This window comes from Theropithecus gelada, chromosome 8, assembly GCF_003255815.1.
Source record: "Theropithecus gelada isolate Dixy chromosome 8, Tgel_1.0, whole genome shotgun sequence".
Classification (NCBI taxonomy): Eukaryota; Metazoa; Chordata; class Mammalia; order Primates; family Cercopithecidae; genus Theropithecus; species Theropithecus gelada.
The window spans coordinates 38,215,547-38,237,016 of NC_037676.1; the positions used below are offsets into that span (position 1 = coordinate 38,215,547).

General features: G+C 37.5%; 1 protein-coding gene across 1 annotated transcript in view; it reads left to right on the forward strand.

Moving 5' to 3' along the window:
- Window positions 1–1,264: 1,264 nt before the first annotated feature.
- Window positions 1,265–21,470, forward strand: part of LOC112630040 (disintegrin and metalloproteinase domain-containing protein 5) — a 129,652-nt gene continuing 109,446 nt past the window's right edge. The window contains exons 1-7 of the mRNA XM_025394074.1: window positions 1,265–1,344; window positions 2,104–2,183; window positions 6,148–6,203; window positions 9,275–9,353; window positions 9,683–9,759; window positions 10,574–10,745; window positions 11,626–11,691. Of these exons, the coding sequence (XP_025249859.1) occupies window positions 1,290–1,344; window positions 2,104–2,183; window positions 6,148–6,203; window positions 9,275–9,353; window positions 9,683–9,759; window positions 10,574–10,745; window positions 11,626–11,691 (585 nt within the window). The 5' untranslated portion in view covers window positions 1,265–1,289. The remainder of the gene's footprint in view (window positions 1,345–2,103; window positions 2,184–6,147; window positions 6,204–9,274; window positions 9,354–9,682; window positions 9,760–10,573; window positions 10,746–11,625; window positions 11,692–21,470) is intronic.

Here is a 21,470-nt window from a genome sequence, read left to right on the forward strand (position 1 = left end):
GTCATTTTAAATTTCAGGTGTGTGTGTGTGTGTGTATGTATGTTTTCCTCTTCAGTGCCCAGTTTGTAATCTCTGGGTTCTTTCAATCTAAGGTCATTCTCTTACTTTTTAAATGTACAGAAACTTTTTCCATTATTTCCTTTAATATTTCCTCCTATTTTGATTTTTCTCTTTTTTTTGGGAAATACTATTCTCTAGATACAGACAGTTCTATTTCTATTTTCCATATAGCTTAATTTTATTTTTGCATTCCTACTTTTTTTCTTTCCTTGTTCTTTTCTGTCAGAGTTTGCCAATCTGATGTTCCAAATTTCCGCTTCATTAAGCAATTGTATCCATTCTACTATGAACTTCATGTCTTGTGACTTTATTTCTTGGTCTCTTGGTTCTTTTTAAAAGATTGTATGTTATTGTTCTTCTGCTGATAACGTCCCTTGGATTTGCATCCAAGTAATTTCAAAACATATTTATAAACACGCTTTCAGTATTTGTACTGAAAATTTACAGTTAATGTGGGGGTGTGGCTGTATTTTAGTGTATTTAATATGATGTGTGCTAGGACTTGCAAAGGAAAGAGTGCCTATGGACCCCAATAAACCAAACTGTTTCTGCTTCTACTAAGAGGCAGAATTTTACAAGGTCTGAATAAAGAAATAAAAGCTAGGGATTGCAGGATTATACAGAATGTAGCAGTAATAGTTTGGGACAATAGAGAAGATTTGTTGGAAGTCTGAGCAGGGATTGTATGAGCTGTTTTGCATTCAATAGCTGTCCTATAATGGTGTCTCCAACCCTGGAATGTTACAATCACAGCGTTTGCAACATTTTCTGCAAACATGCATTTTGCCTAGTTCTAGCTAAACTGTTTGCATGGTATATAAATGTAATGGGAAGAAACTTGATTGCTGTCAGTAACCAGAATATTTTTATATTTGTTTCTTTTCTCACTGTAACTGGAAGTTAATTAAAAAAGCGATGGTCTAAGTAAAAGATATAAGCAAAAGCCTCACCAGGCACCACCCTAACCTGAGAATTGACAATTAGGAATCCTTTCTTCTTTAACAATAAACTGACTGGCGTATCAATGCTGAGACACTTCTCTTGAGTGCTCAGCTGCCCGCCAGCAGCGCATTACCTACTTCCAATCACCTCCCGCTTCTTCCATGTGCTTTTCCTCTCCGTAGCCTCCCTGGGCAGCCTCACGCGCGCTCAGCCCTGCGCGAGCTGCGCCTCTCCAGGTCTCAACGTCTCAACTGCTGTTCATCGCCAGGGCTCCAAGACAGCGAGCCATGTTCCTTCTTCTGGTGCTTCTCACCGGACTTGGTGGGATGCATGCAGACCTCAGTAAGTCCAGGAATCCAGGCTTGCGAGGGAGACCTTGTTCACTCTTTCCACCGCCCGGGTCCAGCTCAGACTTTACCCTGGCTCCACACTCGCCCGCTTTCTCCTGGCCCCTTGCCTCAAGGTCTGTGGCCAAAAAGGCAGAGAGGCAGCTTCCGACAGAAAATAGTTTTTTTCTTTGGGATGGCTTCCTGATCCAGAAAATGAACAAAAATGAAATTTGTGGTTTTTTCCACATACAAAAATTCTGCTACTCTACGAAAAATTGCATCACCGTAAAAAAAAGCTATTTATCAAGGATTGACTGATTTGGCAACTGTTAGCCTCCACCTGCCCCATTGAAAAGTGCAGATCATCCTTGTATTCAATATCTATATTCGTCCCTGCAAAATATCTCACTTTCTGGATGCATCTGTGTTTTCTCATTTCCACATCTGTTTACAACACCGAATTTGGTACTTAACGTTTAGTCAAGCTGTGCCAGCGCCAAACTGTGTGTGTGTGTGTGTGTGTGTGTGTGTGTGTGTGTGTGTGTATCTGTGTAGACAGGGATTTGCAGGGGAGAATGAGAATAAAAATTTGAGATCTTGACAAGGGGTCAGAAATTTGTAGGTAAGAATGACTAGAAAGACAGTGGAAAGGGCGAGATGTGTAGATTATATTAAAAATAGCCGCTAATGTAGAGAAACAAATGCAGAATCAGAGAAGTGAATAACATAAGATCACGGGTATCAAAATAACGTAGTTTATATTTATTTTTAGATCCTCATAAAACCTTCCTGCAGACCACAATTCCAGAGAAGATTTCATCATCGGATGCTAAAACAGATCCAGAACATAATGTAATTTTAATAATATTTTTAATATGAAATGTTGTTAAGTTGTGTTTAATGTCAAGACCAAAGGTGCTGAATGTGGGCAGGATTGTACTTCTTGGAGGCAGAGTTGACAGCTGAGAACAGGTTCACAAGAGGGAGCATGTTGATGTTTACGAATGTGTGAGACTGTGTGTGTGTGTGTTTCTGTTGATGATGAAGGATTTTAGGGATAAGATCCCCCGGGGTCAAAATGCTAGGTATAGGATCCCCCAAGTTTGAAATTTAAGGAGGTAGCAGAAAACTTGGATCCCCCTAGGACTAGGATTAGGGTGAGGCAAGTGAAATGAATCATGTAACTATAGGATCAGATCCTGTCTTGAAAATTTTGATATTGTTTTCATCATGGTGTTTTTTTGCATTGATTTTTAAAAAGGTTGCATTAAGATATTATTTATCTTGATAACTGAGTTTTCTGGTAGCCTACTTCTGGCCCTATTGATCCCCTAGAGATTTCTCTTAGCTTTCACTAAGTCAGTGAGGATCTGAATGGTGATGATCTCTGAGCAGGTTTATCTGTTAATGATCACGTCAATTTCACATCCAAGATTGAATGGTAGTGAATGTTCCTTCTCTAATAGTTCGGCAGGAGAATACTTCTTACATGGTTTCTACCAGTATAAGATAATCTATTGTTTTTAGTAATTATGGGCCTCCAAATTTATCTTTTTTCCGTTTAGCGGTTTCAGAAACCTTTCCTGTCTGTTTCACGTAAGGATATACTATTTATATTGTTTCCCCTTCCCCATATACCCTTTCTTTACCTTTTCTTCTTCTAGTAGCTGAGGGTTATTTACCAACATGCTTATCATGCAGCTTTGAACACCCCTCTGCTCTGCCTCCCAAGTGAATTACTAGCTATGCTGTGGTGTATGAGCCCTATGACAGCTTCCCTTTCTGACTGGAAAGAAGAGGTGACATTACATCTTTGTTTAGTTTCCTTTTTCCTGAGATTAATAATACCAACTCTCCCTTTCCATTGTTTGTCACTGATAATCTTTGAATTCCTCACTTGTCTAATTTCTAGAATTTTTATAAAGGCATTTATAATATGGAAATTCAGTGTGTTTCTTTTAACTATAATGATTTAAAAAGGTACATTGTAATATATTTTAGCAACAAAATTATAATTATTGTGGGATGTGATTTTATTTGAATATGTTTGGTATCATATGGGGTAGGACCTGCAAAAGTAAAAGTGCCTAAGGGCACACAGTTATAAGATTTAGTAAATAAAAATATAGAATACCCATTTAAATGCATGTGCACATAAAGATAAAAGAGAAATATTACATGAGGCTTACTTATACTAAAATTATTTGTTGTTCACCTAATATAAACTATAAGCATCTAAATTACATACCTCCTTCTTAACTTACAGCTTCCTGATGATTTGACTTCCCTTAACAGTTCCCTGTTGTGTAGAATTTGCTTGTAACACTGCTTGCAGTTATACTCTGTTTCATTTAGATCGTAACATAATTTCTACAGTGGTTACACACAATGTATTTTATTCTTTTTTTTCTAGTGAATATTTCCAGTAGTTTTACAGTTTTCGCATTTTACATTTAGATGTGTGGTCCATTTTGAGTTAATTTTTGTGAGGGATTTAAAGTCTGTGTCTAGATTTTTTTTTTTAATGTGGCAATACTATTGTTCTAGTACATATTTTTGAAAAGACTCTCTTTTAAAAATATTGTTTTGCCTCGACTTCTTTGTCAAAGATCCATTGACCATATTTATGTGGATCTATTTCTGGGATCTCTATTTCTTTGAACTATTTGTCTATGATTTTGCAAACAGCACCCTGTTTTGAGGGCTGTACATTTATACTAAATCTTCTGTATTTTTTTTTTTTTTTTTTTTTTTTTGAGACAAGGTCTCGTTCTTTTGCCTAGGCTGGAGTGCAGTGACACGATCTTGGTTTACTGCAACCTCTGCTTCCCAGGTTCAAGTGATTCTCTTGGTCTCCTGGCTCAGCTTCCTCAGTAGCTGAGACTACAGGCATCTGCCATCATGCCCAGCTAATATTTGTGTTTTTAGTAGAGGCAGGGTTTCCCCATGCTGGCCTGGCTAGTCTTGAACTCCTGACCTCAGGTGATCCACCTGCCTTAGCCTCCCAAAGTGCTGGGATTATAGGCGTAAGCCACTATGCCTGGCTTTATAGTAAGTCTTGAAGTTGGTAAGTGTCAATTCTCCAACTTTGTTCTTCACCTTCAATATTATATTGGCTATTTTGGGTCTTCTGGCTCTACATATAAAGTTGAAAATCAGTTTGTTGGTATCTATAAAATAGCTTGCTGATAATTTCATTGGGTTTACAGTGATCTGTGGGTGACATTGGAAAGAACTGATATCTTGACAATATTGAGTCTTTTTATCTATAAACGTGGAATATCCCTCCATTTAGTTAGTTCTTTTTGAGTTTTTGCATTAGTTTTGTAGTTTTTCTCATAAATACATATTTTGCTATATTTATACCTAAGCATTTCATTTTTCAGGGTGAAATGTAAACGACATTGTGTGTTTCACTTAATTTATTACCTGTTCATTGTTGGTATAAAGGAAAGAAAATGAGTTTTTAATATTAACTTTGCATGCTGCAACCTTGCCACAATTGTTTATTTGTTCGGGGTTTCTTTTGGGTGATTCTTTCAGATTTTCTCTATAGACAATCATGTAATCTGTGAACAAGGACACACATTTATTTCTAGCCAATCTGAATCCATTTTATTTACTTTTTTTTTTTTCGCTTTATTGCATTAGCTAGGACTTTCAGTATGATATTAAAAAGTACTGGAGACAGGGGAAGTCCTTTGCCTTCTTTCTGATTTAATAGGAAAACTTCAGGGTTCTCACAGCTAAGAATGACATCAGCCATTTAGACCCTATCTCCAAATATGGTCACATTTTGAGGTGCTGGGAATTAGTACTTCATCTAACGAATTTTTTGGGGGGTTACAGTTTGGCTTATATCAGTTGGACATTGTATATGAAAAGATGTGGAGGCTCTAGATAATGTATCTTTTGAGAGTTTTTTCCTCCTGTTGGTTGGTTTTGTACATTTTTGGTTTATTTTAGTTTTTTTGTGTTATCTTTGTAAGATATGTGGATTTTAAACGTTATTGGTGCTTTCATATTCTCCTTTAATTTTCATCTTATTTGTTTAATATCAAAGGATTTTAGAGGGCACAATTTTAAAGGTCCCCTCCAAATTCCACTTATACTTCTTTTCACAATGCCATTCAACTAATTCCTCACAGAACATTTACCTGATACAAAGTACCTTGTTATGCTTCAGTATAAAGTTGAGGAATTGAAAACTGTTAAATGCTATTTCTCTTGCTAAAATAAATGTCTAAAATTAACCAAATACATAATTTAATGACTGCTGCATTTTCTGTTGTCTTCTATGTTGTTCTCTAGACATGTCTTTAGTCTCCCTGTATTCTCTCCTACATTCTATTCCAGAGGAGTTTGATTGCTCACACAGATGAGTAAAATGCAATGGCTTTTGATGTTATATTGCTGGAAGTATATTACATTTCTTGTACTTCTATCTTTTGGGAGGGTCTCTTTCAATGAGCAGGACAATTTACCTTCCAGGAGAGCTCTAGGTAAACAACCAATGCGTCCTCACAATTGAGGTGGACATCCTTGATGGTGGGGTCTGTCTGAACTGAAAGATAATAATCATCGGGTAAGCTTCTCCCTCAGAGGTGTGAGTAATAGTGAATAGCAGGCAAGTGAGTGCTTTACTACCTAGTTCTCAATGCAGAATTCTGAAGCTCCAAGTATCTATGTGGGAAGGAAAGCCAATATAATGGTTACAGGTTGTTATTAATTTTGTCAATATTTTAAACCCTAATTTGGAGAAGATACACTATTTGGCATGTGTTATTATTGAATTTTTCTAATAATTTTGTTATAGGTTGTTTACATGATTACAATAGAAGGAAAGCCATATTTTGTCCATCTCAAAAAGCAGTGAGTAATTATTTTGTCCTTTCAAAATTTAATCTTTGGCTTCTTAATTTCTAAAAGTATGTATAAGTAGAGTGAATCATTTTGATTCAAATATATTGATACCTACTCTATACTGGGTATTGAGTAAAAACCTAGGCATGCAAAAGAGAATAAAACATATTACACTGTTAAAGAATTATAATACAGAATGATAGATTCAGACACATTAATAGAAAGCAAATAATTTTATTATAATATGGTAATATGATAAATGTGTAAACAGTATTCCTGGGAAGTCAGGGGAGGCTTTTAGGGAAGAGGAAAGAGATTACTTGTATCTTAAGGGAAGAGACAGAGCTATGTAAAGAAGAGGGGCAAGACAGGGGAACACTTTTTTTTTTTTTCTGAGACAGAGTCTTGCTCTGTTGCCCAGGCTAGAGTGCAGTGGAGTGATCTCGGCTCACTGCAACCTCTACCTCCTGGGATCCAGTGATTCTCGTGCCTCAGTCTCCCAAATACCTGGGACTACAGGTGTGCACCACCATGCCTGGCTAATTTTTTGTATTTTTAGTAGAGATGGGGTTTCAACATGTTGCCCAGGCTGGCCTTGAACTCCTGACCTCAAGCATTCCTCCCTCCTTGGCCTCTCAAAGTGCTGGGATTACAGGCGTGAACCACCACACTCAGCCAACATTCTATTTAGAGAAGAAATTATGTGTAAAGCATAGAGGTGTGAGACACAGTGGCTTTTCTGATATGCACAAAGCCAGTGTGAATTACTAAAGCAACCATTTTCTGAAAAATAGAGGTAAAAGATTCTGGAAAGGTAGGTAGGGGCCAGGTTGTAGAAGATTCAGAATGCATGGTCAGATATTGGGAGCCAAAAATGGTTTTAAGAATGTACTTACTTAGCCACATTGAGTCTCGTAGGCTTTTTTTGAGGGGACAAAGTTAGAGTTAAGGTGACTAATTATATGACTATACAGTTTAGGTGAGTAATGGTGGTGGTTTGAACGATGGCACCAGTGATAGCACTTGAAAGAAAAATTCGGTGGACCTCAATACAGATTTGGTGGAATGATTGGTAAACAGTGAGGAATTTCAGATAATTTAGTTGTCGCTCAAGAAAATGAATAGGCTATAGTATAATTAACTGAGGAACATGAACAAGGGATATATTTGTGTGAGGAAGTGGTGATTTCGGTTTTTTAGCACATGTGAGATACCCAAGTGTGTTTTTTCCTGTAGATCAGGCGTGTCCAGTCTTTTTGGCTCCCATGAGCCACACAGGGAAAATTGTCTTGGGCCACATGTAAAATACACTTATGATAGCTGATGAGCTAAAAAAAATATTTTAAAATCTCATAATGTTTTAAGAAAGTTTACAAATTTGCTTTGGGCCGCATTCAAAGCCATTCTTGGCCATATGTGGCTAGCAATTTGAATCTCTGAAAATATTCAATAAGAATATTGGAAAATAGATTTAGCTGTAGGTATATAGATTGAGCAGAAAGTAGTAGCTTGTGCTCTACTTTCTTGTGTTTTTTTTAATGAGTGCTGTTACGGAGGGTGCTTATAAATAGATCGTGGTTAAAGAGTGAACCCTGGGAAACAGCGATGTTTCCTGGGATAGGTTGAACAAAAACAGCAGCCAACATGGAAGATAAAGCTGGAGGGACCAGGGAGGTAGGAAGAATAGCAGAAGAATGAAGTGTTATGTAAATTGAGTGGACTGAGTGGCCACAGTTTTCAAAAAGAAGCTAGAAGTCCAATGTAAAATGATTTTTTTAAATGCCTTTTGGATTTGACATTCTAATATTTGTGGATCTTTTCCAGGGATGTTTCACAGATAATAAGAATTGAGAAACTGAAGGAATTGTGTGTAGACAATTTTTTTGATGAAATGTATTAAGAATGGAAAAAAATGTACATAAGGAATAGCCACAGGAGAACATGGGGTCAAGAAAGGGTTCTTTAGGATGATAATGACTTATTAGTATCATTTTAAATAGCATTATGATAAAAATCAGTAGAGCACAAGAGTTCAAAATTATAGGAGAGAAAAAGTAGTGTCCTCTGTATATGGCACAGGATGGTATCTACAGCACCAGTGTAAGGGCTTGTTCTGAATGAAAGAAGTAACCTTCTGGCAATAAAGGTAAGGAGTGCAGATGGGAACAGGTGATCTGAGAGGGAGGGAACATGGGGGTTTCGTGGGATGATTGACAGGAGTAGTGTCAAGTTTTTGAATAGTTACTGAGGGAAATAAAATTCTGACCAGAGTTATTGAGAAGAACTTGGCACTTAGCAAAGTTTAGCAAATATGAATTTGTAGTGAGACCAAGTAACTCTGTCTAAGTTTTCTGTTTATATTAGTCCATTTTCACACTGCTGATACAGACATACCCAAGACTGGGCAATTTACAAAAAAAAAGAGGTTTATTGGACTTACAGTTCTACTTGGCTGGGGAGGCCTCACAATCATGGTGGAAGGCAAGGAGGAGCAAGTCACATCTTACATGGGTGGCAGCAGGCAAAGAGAGAGCTTTTGCAGAGAAACTCCCGTTTTAAAAACCATCAGATCTCATGAGACCCATTCACTATCACGAGAACAGCATGGGAAAGACTTGCTCCCATGATTGAATTATCTCCTACTGGGTCCCTCCCACAAATGTAGGAATTATGGGAGCTACAAGATGAGATTTGGGTGGGGACACAGAGCCAAACTGTATCACTGTCCTAACTTTACACTTTAATTTTGAAACTTGAGTATAAAATCTAAAATCAATGAGTGAAATAGACAAAGATTAGAAAGTTCTATGCTGGAAATTGGGACCTATACTATTTCCTCTTCATGTCTCTAGCAATTTGAGTTGCTCATTTATCTGCATTTTTGTATGGTATGTCATTCTAGTTAAAATGTCTCACCAAGCACCTAATTCAGTTTAAGTGCTAGAAATACATGGACAATAGGATAAAACAAGTCGATTAACACTACTTTAAATTTTTCAGTAAAAAGAAAATTTGTATGAATATTTTTTCTACCTTTTCTGTTTCACAACTTGAGCATGTTTTTTATTATTTTTGCCTAGATCAATTTTATCTTCAGCTTCTTTTATTCATTTTTATGACAAAAATGACATCCGTCATTCCAAACCTCTGCTAGTTCAGGTAAGAATTAGGTTATTTTTTTGTTACGTATTTGTAATTCTAGATTTCTTTAAAAAGACAAATATTCTATAATAACTAGAATGTTATTTTACATATTCGCTGAAATTGAGTAACTTAGGCTGGTGCTTATTTCTACCTGGCACAAATTTATTAGGTAATTGCCAATCATATTAAAGTAGAAATGTAGCTAACGTAATAAATAGTAAATGTAGCTAAAGTAAAAAATAAAAAAAATCTAAAGTAATAAATATAAATAAATATAAATAATATATTTGGGGTATATATTTAAAAAATAAGTTATCCATTAATTTTTCTTTTTTTTTTCTTAGATGGATTGCAATTATAATGGATATGTTGCGGGTATTCCAAATTCTCTTGTGACCCTCAGCGTGTGTTCAGGACTCAGGTTCTAGACTACTTAAAGATACTCAATTTGCCAATATTATATCCTGGTAGCCTATGAATTAATTCTCCATGTATCTGTTCTAATTCTATAATCACCTTTGTCATTTCAATTCCTTAAGGACTGAACCAAAATTACTAATAAAATAGGATTGATATTCCAGCAGTATCTGTTCCTGATGAGAGGCTACTTGTTGATACTGACAGGATCTGCTGCTTTAGGCTTTAGGAAAGCTTAAGTGTAGGGAGATTGATTGGTCTCCTCATACTTTTTTAGTTTTCTCAAATTCTGTTCTTGTCCAATTTCTTAATGTCCTAGAATAATTGACAACTGTGGAATGCATGGGACTAATGGACACTGGCTCTGCAGTCAGTAATTATTAGGCCTATTGTGCCTTCAATTCAGCCCACACAAACAAATGATTTAGGGTATCAAGTGTCAGAGGAGAGTTAAGTGTATCAAAGAGAAGGAATCAAAGACTAAAGAAGAGACTGCCTAGAGATTCTACAGGCTGGTTAGAAAATCTACACAACAGAAAGGGGTTTCAACCTGTTTAAGTGCACAGATCCATGCCACTACCATGCTTTCTTGAAGATAATCACAGATTTGTAATGTAAGGTAACATGTCTCCTGTGATATAGTGGTCCAGTTCTGGTGTAAGAAAGACCCCAAAAGATAAAGAGATAAAAGTAAAAAAACCTAAGGTCTTAAAACTTAAAAACTTTAAATCTTAAAAACTGTGGCCCAGATTTCTCACTATAATATTATGGTTTTGGTAGAATCATTTCAGACTTGTTTCGATTGTCTTAACACTCAGGGGAACAATGCAGCTGAAAAACATCTCATATGGAATTGAACCAATGGAGGCTGTATCAGGATTTATACACAAGATTTATGAAGAAAAATTTGCTGACACTAATATTCTCTTAGAAGAAAATGACACTTATTCTTGGTTTAATTCAGAGTATCAAGTCAGAAAAAGTTCAGAAGTAAGTATTGGCTCTTTTATTTTAATTTAGTATAATTTTGTGTAATGAAAAATACTTTCAGAGCCAAGATTTGGTGGCTTATAAATCTTAAAAGTATTTTACTTTTTCATGAGGGCTCTACGTGACTTTTACAATGGCGAGAGAGTAAACTTATGTTTGTCATTATGCTTGCCATTAGATGAAAGCTTAGCAAAAACTTAATCTTAGAAATATGAAGATATGAGTATAGTATAAAAGAAACTGGAACATTAATTTTCATATGTGAGAATTTAGATAATTAATGTAAAATATTCCTTTTCTTTAATTACTCAGATAATTTAGGAGAGAATATTATACAACCTGGATTTCCCAGTTGACAGTTCAAAAATGGATGAGTGACTTACAGAAAGTACATGTAAAGCAAAGCGATGAATTTTTTTCTCTACCAAGACCCATAGACTGCCTTAAATAACATGTCTGGCTCTAGCAAATTGCCATTGGTTGTAAATTTTAATATTTTTCTAGACTACATTGTTTGCCAAAAGTAACTTCCTAGTAATTGGTAGCAGAAAATCTGCTTGCATGAAAGATTAGTATGAAAAATTATCAAAAGGCTGAGAAAAACCAAAGCTTTATGTTATAAACTGAAAATTTCAGTTTCAATTATTATAAAAGTAAAAGATACCTGAGTTCTTACGTATCTTGAGAAGTCTAATAGAAAAGTCTTACTACCCAGGGCACATTGAACTGGAATCTTCTGAATAGTACCTAAATTTTGTACTTGAAAATAGCCTCATTATGTAATCAGGAGCAATATATCTTTCAGTTTATCTCTCAATATAATTTCAGTAGAAGGTAAATTTTTGTAAATTCCTCATGACTCATGTTATGTGTTTTTCAGAAAACTGACTTTGTTAAGTTATTCCCTCGATATATTGAAATGCATATTGTTGTGGACAAAAATCTGGTAAGTCTTACTTTATGCATCATTGTTTTAAAACTAATATGTCTCTTTAACTTGATTTCAGTGAGGCAATGAAAATTACCAACCATGCTATTTTGCGTTTGCAATGAACACATTCTTATAGATTGTAAATCAAGTTTTTGTTATTTTGTATATAGCATCTACTCACTTTTGCAAAGTGAAGCATCTTAATTTCTAAAGCTTGTTGACTATTGTTGATTTTTCAAAAAACCTACATCCTCAGTGAAAGGATAGATTGCAACTCCCTTAAGCCCTCAACCCTCATATACAATAATAATATTTAACTGCCTCAGTCTAATTGGAAGGATGGTCTATAAAACAAATATGCCACTTCTTTAAAGCAAAAGGAGAAAACATATTATCACCTGTTTTCTTCTCAGTTCTAGGTAAATGAAACAACGAGAAAAACAAATGAACAAAATACTCATATTGAGAATTCATGGCTATACTTTGGATCTCTTATAGATTTAGGCTCCGAATATTTATTGCCTATGTGGTTAGGATTCTAATCCATGAGGCTACATTTGTCCCAGATTGGTAAAAGCCAAGGGTGCATGAGGGAAGCAAATAGTATTTATATCTGGAGGAATGCCACTTCAGGCAGAATACCTCAGGACTCCTACAGATTAATATCAGCCATACATATATGGGCTCACAATCCATAAGGAAATAAAACACCATGAACAATGGTTAGCAAAACAAAAAATACACGTATGGCTAATATTAATTTTTTAAAAATATAGTTTATGATTGGCAGAACAGTAGGGTGACTGTCATTAACAATAACTTATTGTATATTTTAAAACAACTTAAAGAGTGGAATTGGAATGTTCCTAACACAAAGAAGTGATATTAATGAATGTTTGAGGTAATGGATAGCCCAGTTACCCTGATTTGATCATGACACATTGTATGCCTGTATCAAAATATCACATGTACCCCATAAGTATGTATAACTATTATGTACCCATAATAGCTAAAAATAAAAAAATTAAAATAAAATACAATATTTTTCCCCTCAAAGAATCTGTTGATTCCAGAAAGGGTGAATATGAGTCAGGGTTGCTGAGCTAAATGTTGACAGGAATAACAGAACTTGAAGTTCATGGCTCATTAGAATTGAGTCGAGGGTACGTTAGCATAGCTAAGTTGACCCAGTACAAAGCAAATGCATACCCTGAAATAATATTTCTATCAAATTACAAAATCAGAGGGAGGAAAGCAGAATTTTAAGCATAATCAACAAAAAGAAGGCAATTAAGAGAAAGAAAAACACATATTTAGGATTTGTTTCATAAATCTGGAACAAATTTGAAAGCTAATGTTAAGACAAAAGGTTTAAACTGAAATACCTAAGTAATTATATGTAGGGGGATTAAGTACTGCAATTAAAAACCAAAGATGAAGATTAATTAAAAGCAAAGACAAAGATTATCGTACAACACACACACACATAAACACACACACATTCTGCTTACAAATGACATATGTAAAATATCGTACATAAGTAACAAAAGTAAAATAATGGAAAAATATAAACAAATTTAAAAAACTGGTTTAGCTGAATTAATATCAGACAAAGTAGATTTTTAGACTTTAAAGTATTTCTATTGTTGCGTAGCAAACCACTCCAAAATATAGTGGCATAAAACATAACAATTTATTTCTTAGACTGGGAACCCAGAGACTTTTTGCATTTTTACCAATCTTAGACCCTTTTAGTTTAACTTGGTGGCCTTTTATTGAAATAGCTATCAGATATGGTTTTGCTATGTCCACACCCAAATCTCATTTTGAATTGTAGTTCCCATAATCCTCATGTGTCATGGGAGGGACCGGGTAGAGATAATTGAATCATTGGGGCAGTTTCCCCAATCCTGTTCTCATGATAGTGAGTTAGTTCTCATGAGATCTGATGGTTTTATAAGGTGCTCCCCTCTTTGCTGGGCACTCATTCTTCTCCTTGATTCTGCCATGTGAAGAAGGACGTTGATATGGTTTGGCTGTGTCCCCACCCATATCTCATCTTGAATTGTAGTTCTCATTATTCTTACATTTGGAGGGTAGGACCCAGTAGGAGGTAATTGAATCATGGGGATAGGTCTTTCCTGTGCTGTTCTTGTGATGGTGAGTAAGTCTCATGAGATCTGATGGTTTTATAAAGGGCAGTTCCCCCGCACATGTTCTCTTGCCTGCCGCCATGTAAGACATGGCTGCTCCTCCTTCACCTTCTGCCACGATTGTGAGGCCTCCTCAGCCATGTGAAACTGTGAGTCAAGTAAACCTCTTTCCTTTATAAATTACCCAGTGTCAGGTATGTCTTTATTAGCAGTGTGAGAACAGACTAATATACTATCTTAAACATTTTGTGGGATTTCTTTTTTAAACATTTTTTTTCCCCAAAGAGAAAGTTCCTCAAATTAAGATTTCAAAAGCATAGGAATACACTTAGGAGGTATCAGCTACTTTATTAAAACAAAATGCACATTGCTGTGAGGTGACTTGTGGCAACTATGAGGACTAACTTAGGTCTAGGTGCAGTCTAGTCGGGGGCTTGCAGGGCAAGTTCCCCTAGTGACCTTTCTAGAAATGGTCACTAGTAGGAAATTGCCCATTCCTCTGGTTGTTTTCCAAATGGCATGTTTATGTTTGGATTTGCTTGCAGCACCATTTGTTTGATTGCTTCTAGGTGAAAAGGGATACAGTTCATAAGAAGGTTTAAAATATTGGGCTAGAATATGAGTATAGTGAGGGAGTACAGGTTCATTGTGTTTAATAATATATTAAATGGTAGTGCTTATAAGTGCATGATTTGGGAATCAGAGAAACTGGGGATTGAATCTTCATTTTGCTCATTAGAACTCTATTTTTCTTTTTATTGGGGAAAAGCACATAACATTAAGTTTACCATCATAACCATTTTAAAATGTATAGTTCAATAGTGTTAAGTATATACATACTGTTGCGAAACAGATTTCTAGATCTCTTTCCTTTTGAAACGGATACTATCCCCATTAAACATGAATTCCCTTCACCCTTTCCCCCCAGCTCTTGGCAACTACCTTTCTACTATCTATTTCTATGATTTTGACTACTTTAGATACTTCACAGGAGTGGAATCATACAGTATTCATATGTTTTTGATTGGCTTATTTCATTGACATAATGTCTTAAAAGACTCATCCATGTTGTAGCATGTATCAAAATTTTATAAATTTTTAAAGTTGAATAATCGTCCATTATATGTATATGTCACATTTTGTTTCTCAATTCATCTGCTAATGGACGTATGGGTTTCCACATATTCCTTTTGTGAATAATGCTGCTGATACAGCTCTGATGACTGCAGGAACACCAGGGTCCTTGGGCTCACACTGATTTAGATAAAATGACACAGACACATGTGGCGTGGTTTTAAGGAGCGGAGAGTTTGTTAGGCAAGAAAGAAGGAAGGAAGAAGAAAACAGCTCCCCTATACAGAGAGAGAGGGAGGGAGGATTCTAACAATGAGAAATCCTGTGTGTGGCAGAAGAGTGGTTGCTTATATTGGGATGCTGGAGGAGGCACTGTCTGATTTGCACAGGGCGCAGGGGATTGGTTTGACCAGGTGTGTCATTCACATAGCCCACAAAAACCTGGCCCTCCCACGTGAGCCCTTTAATATGCAAATATGGGTCACCATGATGTTTTGAACACATGGTATTATCTGGAGATGGCCATGACACTTGTGATACCTGGTGACAAGGAGAAGAAGGCAGGAATTGCCATATTGAGTGGACCCATTTTTTAATCGCCGGCATTTGCATGTCAAAGCCTGCCAGCCTGGGCCTTCAAGCCTCCTTTTCTGTTAGAGAAGAAATGTTTCAGGGCGTTGCTTCTTTTTACAGGAAAATTTCCACTAAGAACCTCTACCCTTTCTAGCTGCCTAAAAATTATTTATTCACAACTCCTGTATTATTCCCCACCTCAAGAGAAGCAAACCTAACTGCTGTTAGGGGGTGTTGGATGATGGTGCTTTCTGGATACTTCCTGCTGAAAAAGCGCATCGTGTGGGCGAAGAGCAGTGGGGTCTTCTGAGGTTGATTTAAGTGTTCTCTGAAGAATGGCATGTTTATGTGTGGATTTGCTTGCAGCGCCATTTGTTGTTTGATTGCTCCTAGGCAAAAAGAGATAAATTTTACAAGAAGGTTTAAAATATTGGGCTAGAATATGAGTATTCAGATTACCACCATTAGTAGGGGTCCTATAGACCATAACTGATTGTAGAGTTTGACACCTGTTAGTTACACCAATGGATTGCAATACCAGTTTACCTTCACTAGATGTCGCTGTATGTTACTAGAAACCTTAATATAAAAGTAACGTTTTCCTTGAGAAAAGCATACCTTTCCCCCTTGACTTACCATTAGAGAATAACTTTAGCTTTAGGCTCTTTTATAACTTGCAATATGATTGGGAGAAATATGCTATTGGGTGGCTAAAATGCCATTAATTTTAACAATTCTTTTCCTTTAGTAATTAAAGTTTTTTATGACTTTTACAGACCATTTTATAAAATACTTAAACATTTTGACTTGTCCTAAACATCCATCCTTTAAACAACAAATCATTTCCTTTTTGGACAAGTATTTATTATATGAGATTCTTCCTTATGTATATTTCTTCTCTATAACCTTTTAATAGCTTAGAGTGCATTATATTACCGACCTTTAGTAAAAAGTCCTATTAAACTTAATGATAGTAAAACTTTTATGCTTCCTTCTTATTCCTGTTACTCTTGTTATAAGCAAAACAACCTTGACTAAATATTTTCTCCAGCTATTAATTCTGATGATGATAATTATTAGGCAAAATATTTTAGCAATTAGAATTCTACAACAAGAATTCCGCATTGTGGGTGCTACAGTGTGCTACTGGGGTTTCAGTATAGCTTTATTGCAAATAGTAATGTGACTATAACAGTTTTCCACAAGAGGGGCATAATAAATAATTTCCATTGAAAACTTTACTTGCCAAGATCTAACATTTCCCTTTGGGGACTTACGAAGTTATAAAGGCAATCCCATGTACAATTAAATCTCCCTGCAAATATGCATGAAAATGAAGTTTTAACATTTGGCAGTGAACTTCGCAAGGAAAGGTTAGAAACAATGAAAAGTATCTGGCGAGGTGGGAGTGGGGCTGAGTAAGGTGAGAGTCCTCACTTAGTTACTTATTTTTTATGGTTTTTTTTAGCTTAAGATCTTCTATTTCTTCACATTGATATTCTGGCCGTTTTTCTGGGCTGTCAGGGGTTGCTCCCTCAGTTTTTCAGACTTTGACTTGAGTGTGATGTATTCAGGAGTTGATTTTTGTAACTTTTACTGCCGAGGGGGTTGAAAGAACAGCGTAGGGCTCTTCCCAGCTTGGCTTAGGGAAGGAGAGATGAGAGATTTTACTAATACTAAATTTCCTGGGTTAAATAAAGTTGGTTCTTATTGGAAGTGAGCTAGAGAGGCTCTATGTTTAACCAATTTAGAGGTTTTCTGCCTGAAAACAATTTTTGTGCACATTGATAAGTTTTATCCTTTCCCAAGTGAAAAGCTTGGTGAAGGAATTTTTGTTTTTGTTTTTGTTTTTTTTGAGACAGTCTCACTCTGTCACTCAGGCTGGTGTTCAGTGGCACCGTATCAGCTCACTGCCACCTCTGTCTCCTGGGTTCAAGCAATTCTCCTGCCTTAGCCTCCCAAGTAGCTGGGATTACAGGTGCCCGCCACCACGCCCAGCTAATTAAAAAAAAATTTTTAGTAGAGACAGGGTTTCACCATGTCTCGAACTCCTGACCTCAGGTGATCTGCCTGCCTCAGCCTCCCAAAGTGCTGGAATTTTAGGCGTGAGCCACCGTGCCCAGCCCCTTCTGAAGGATTTTAAGGACTTTCTATTGGCTGGAGGCTGGCAAATGGAGTTTGCCATTCTCTGACTATAGCCATTTTGAGGGCTGAAAAGTATGCCCTTGAGAAGTGGCCTATTTTGTTTTTGCAGGGGAATACTGAGGTTAATTTTTCTTATGGAGCCTTCCTAGATTGGAAGGGCTTGAAGCATGTTAATGCCTTGAAGCTTCCTTGTCACTGACTTAGCTGCCTCATCAGCTAACCTATTTTTTTTTCCCTCGGCTACCTTATCTGTTTCCTTTTGCTGTTCTTTACAGTGTGTTTTTGATATTTTCTTTGTGGAAGAAAACCCGAGGATAATAGCCTGCTAATTTATTGGTGATATTTGATAGGAGATTTATTGGTGGTAAGAAAATGTTTTTCCTTTTAAATGGCAGCATGAGCATGCAGAACTAAGAAAGCATACTTGGTGTTAGTATAAATGTTAGCTATTTTTCCCTTGGTTAATTCAAGTGCTCTTGTAAGAGCTGTTAGTTTAGCTAATTGAGTGCCTGTGCCTGGGGAGAGTGTCTACTGTTTATTCAGCCTTATGTACTTCTTGCTTTCACCACTGTTTGTTAGCTAAGAAGAGCTCCCCCTAGAGGACAGTAATCCTGCCACTTTATGTGGAGTGTACATAGTTAAATTATTTCCTGTGGTTAACTTGGAGGCTTCTTTGAATAGTAGAACTATCATGACAATGGCTTGGAAGCATGTGTTAGTAGGTCTTCTTAACTGCAAATAAAGTTGAGAAAAATATTGGGTTAGAGTTTTTCTTGAGATGCCCCTTATGGTCATGGGAAGAGGGGAGGCCTGGATTAGAGAGGAGAAAAGAGAGAGACTGACTCTAGTGTTTAGAAGGAGGTCTACTTTCCTTTCTTAAATTTGCAGAATTAGCTGGAATTGGAAATTTAATTTCCAAAAAGCTCCTGTGCTGTAATGGCAGTTTGAGCCACTGGAGCTGGGGCTTGAGACCCGGGACCCATTAGTCCTGCTGGACCATGTGTAAGACTGGTTCTGAACCCAGTAACCTCTGCCTCTGGGGGCAGTTGCGTCTCCAGTGGTTTCTGTCACAAACTAGACAGGGTTGAGGTGGCTTCATCTTGCTACCTGGGCATTCCTTTGTAAAATGCCCTGGCCTGTCACACTAATAGCAATGAGCAGATGCACCTTGGGGATCCTGGACTTTGCAAACCTGCAAAGCTGCTGTTGGAGACTTTGTCCTTCTTCTGAGCTTGCTTTCTTTCTTTTGGGCCTCTTTCTGGTTCCTATTACAAAAGACTGAAGTGGCCACCTTCAGGAAGTTCTCTAAGGTGCTATTTGGTCCTATAGCTTGCTTCTGTAGTTTTCTTCTAATATTGGGAGCTGCCTGTGTAATAAACTTGTCCTTCAGGATGAGCCGTCCCTTGACTGAATTAGGGGATAAAGAGGTGTGTTCTATTAGTGCTTCTCTCAGCCTTTCCATAAAGGCTACAAGATTCTCATTTAGCTTTTGGTTTATTTTAGACAGTTTAGAGTAATTGAGTGGTTGGTCCTGGTTTTCCATAGGACTTCTAAAAGTCCTGTAAAAAAGGGCAAGTGCTTTCTTTTCCATTCAGCTCCTGAGCTATTGGGGTTTCGGTTAGGGTTGTCTGCTGGAACTGCTTCCCCCCCAATTGTGAATGGTGTTTCTATTACTTTTTCACTTTCCCAATCTGCTTCCTTACCTTTTGGTGTATTATGGGAGATATATTGTTCATTTTCAAAATTCGCCGCTGCTTGCAGAGCTGCCTGCTTTTCAGCTGCAGTCAGGGTCTGATTGAGGAGCAACATGACATTACTTCATATGAGGTGAAATACCTGAGTTAGATTTTGGAAAGTTTTTATATACCTATCAGGGTCATCAGAAAATCGGCCTAAGTCTCCTTTTATTTGCTTAAGGTCCTGTAATCAGAAGGGAACTTGAAGGGGGATCCTTAGATGGTTCCCCTGGAAGTTGCTTTCTTCATTTTGGGGAGCTATTTTACCTGGGCCTGCCTGATATAATTGCTCAAAGAGCTGGGTTGATCTTACAATGCTTGTAAAGGTTTAGTAAAAATGCTATGCCCTTGTGGAAAAGAAAATGAGTTGCTTTTTTCTTCAGTGTTCTGAGGTTGAGGAAGTGCCAGTGTTTCAGAGTACATTCCAGAGGGGTGCAAGCTGAAGATAATTTGTTACCCATTTAGGAAAAGAGAAGAGAATAAAAGCATCCTCTTATTCTCCTTCTTTTCCATATGACCCAGAGTGGAGGAGAAGACAGGGAGCATCCTTGTATAGTTTTCCCTCCCTGGTTTCTGGATCCTGGCCCCATGTTAAACGTTCCACCCATGGTTGAAGGCATGGTCCTTCAAGCCATGGAATCAGATGAACTAACCGATGGGACTAACCATGCTTTACCCACGCAACCTTAGCTTCTCCGCCTTGTGTGATTCCCCTTTGACTTCCTAAACCTGTGTGATCTGCCTGGATCCCCAAAAAATGGATCTTTTTTTTTTTTTTTTTTTTTTGAGACGGAGTCTCGCTCTGTCGCCCAGGCTGGAGTGCAGTGGCCGGATCTCAGCTCACTGCAAGCTCCGCCTCCTGGGTTTACGCCATTCTCCTGCCTCAGCCTCCCGAGTAGCTGGGACTACAGGCGCCCGCCACCTCGCCCGGCTAGTTTTTTGTATTTTTAGTAGAGACGGGGTTTCACCGTGTTAGCCAGGATGGTCTCGATCTCCTGACCTCGTGATCCGCCCGTCTCGGCCTCCCAAAGTGCTGGGATTACAGGCTTGAGCCACCGCGCCCGGCCAAAAAATGGATCTTGGGAGAGACTGTGTCACCTTTGGGTAAGGTTCCTTTAACGTAGGCAATGTGCTAGATTGCCTGCTATTACAGCCCGTGTTAAAGCATTTACCCTTAAAAACATGGTTCCGGTTATCTTCTGAATTTAAAATCCCCTTACTAATTAAGTACTATCTTAATTGGAGACAGAATAGGTGCCTTAAAAGAATGTAGCAACCGAATGGCCATTTTCCTGCTGATGGGACAATATCGAGACTAAAATTTGGCTGTGGAAGACATCTTACTCCTAAATGTTGTGGCAAAGGACTGGCAATGTGTCTTATGAAGAGGATTTCTACGTCCACTAGGTGGCGCTGTTGGCTTAGAAATACCATGTGCTCATCAGCGAGTTAGTAGAGTGACCTCCCTGTGGGTGAAAGGGGAGAACTCTCCTCCTAGAAGATTGCAATGGCATTTTCCTGAGCTATATCCCCGTTCTACAGCATTTCCTGATCTTGCCTAACAGGATTATTTCCCTAGCCCGTAAAAGTTTCCACACATTCCACACACACAGAGAGTAAGAGAATACAGATAGAGAGAGAAGAAAAGTTTGGCGACAGGATAACTGGAAGAGAGCCTTGAAATTAAAGGACAGATTTAAGGTTGAGGTTTGCTCCTAATACTCACCACTCTAATGAATGATTTCTCGACCCATGCACCAAAATGATACAGCTCTGATGAATGGAGGAATGGGGGACTCGGAACAAAGAGGAACCCCGTGTGCAGCAAAGAAGTAGTTGCTTATATTGTGAAGTTAAAGGAGGCAGCGTCTAATTTGCGTAGGGCCCAGGGAATTGGTTTAACTAGATGTGTCATCCGCATAGCCCATGAAAAACCTGGCCCTCCCACCTTAGCCCTTTAATATGCAAATGTGGGTCACCTCAATGTTTTATCACATGGCGTTATCTAAAGATGGCCATAATACTTGGCACACCTGGTAACAAGAAGGAAAAGGTGGGAATCGCCATATTAAGTGGACCCAGGTTTTAATTGTCGGTATTTGCATATCAAAGC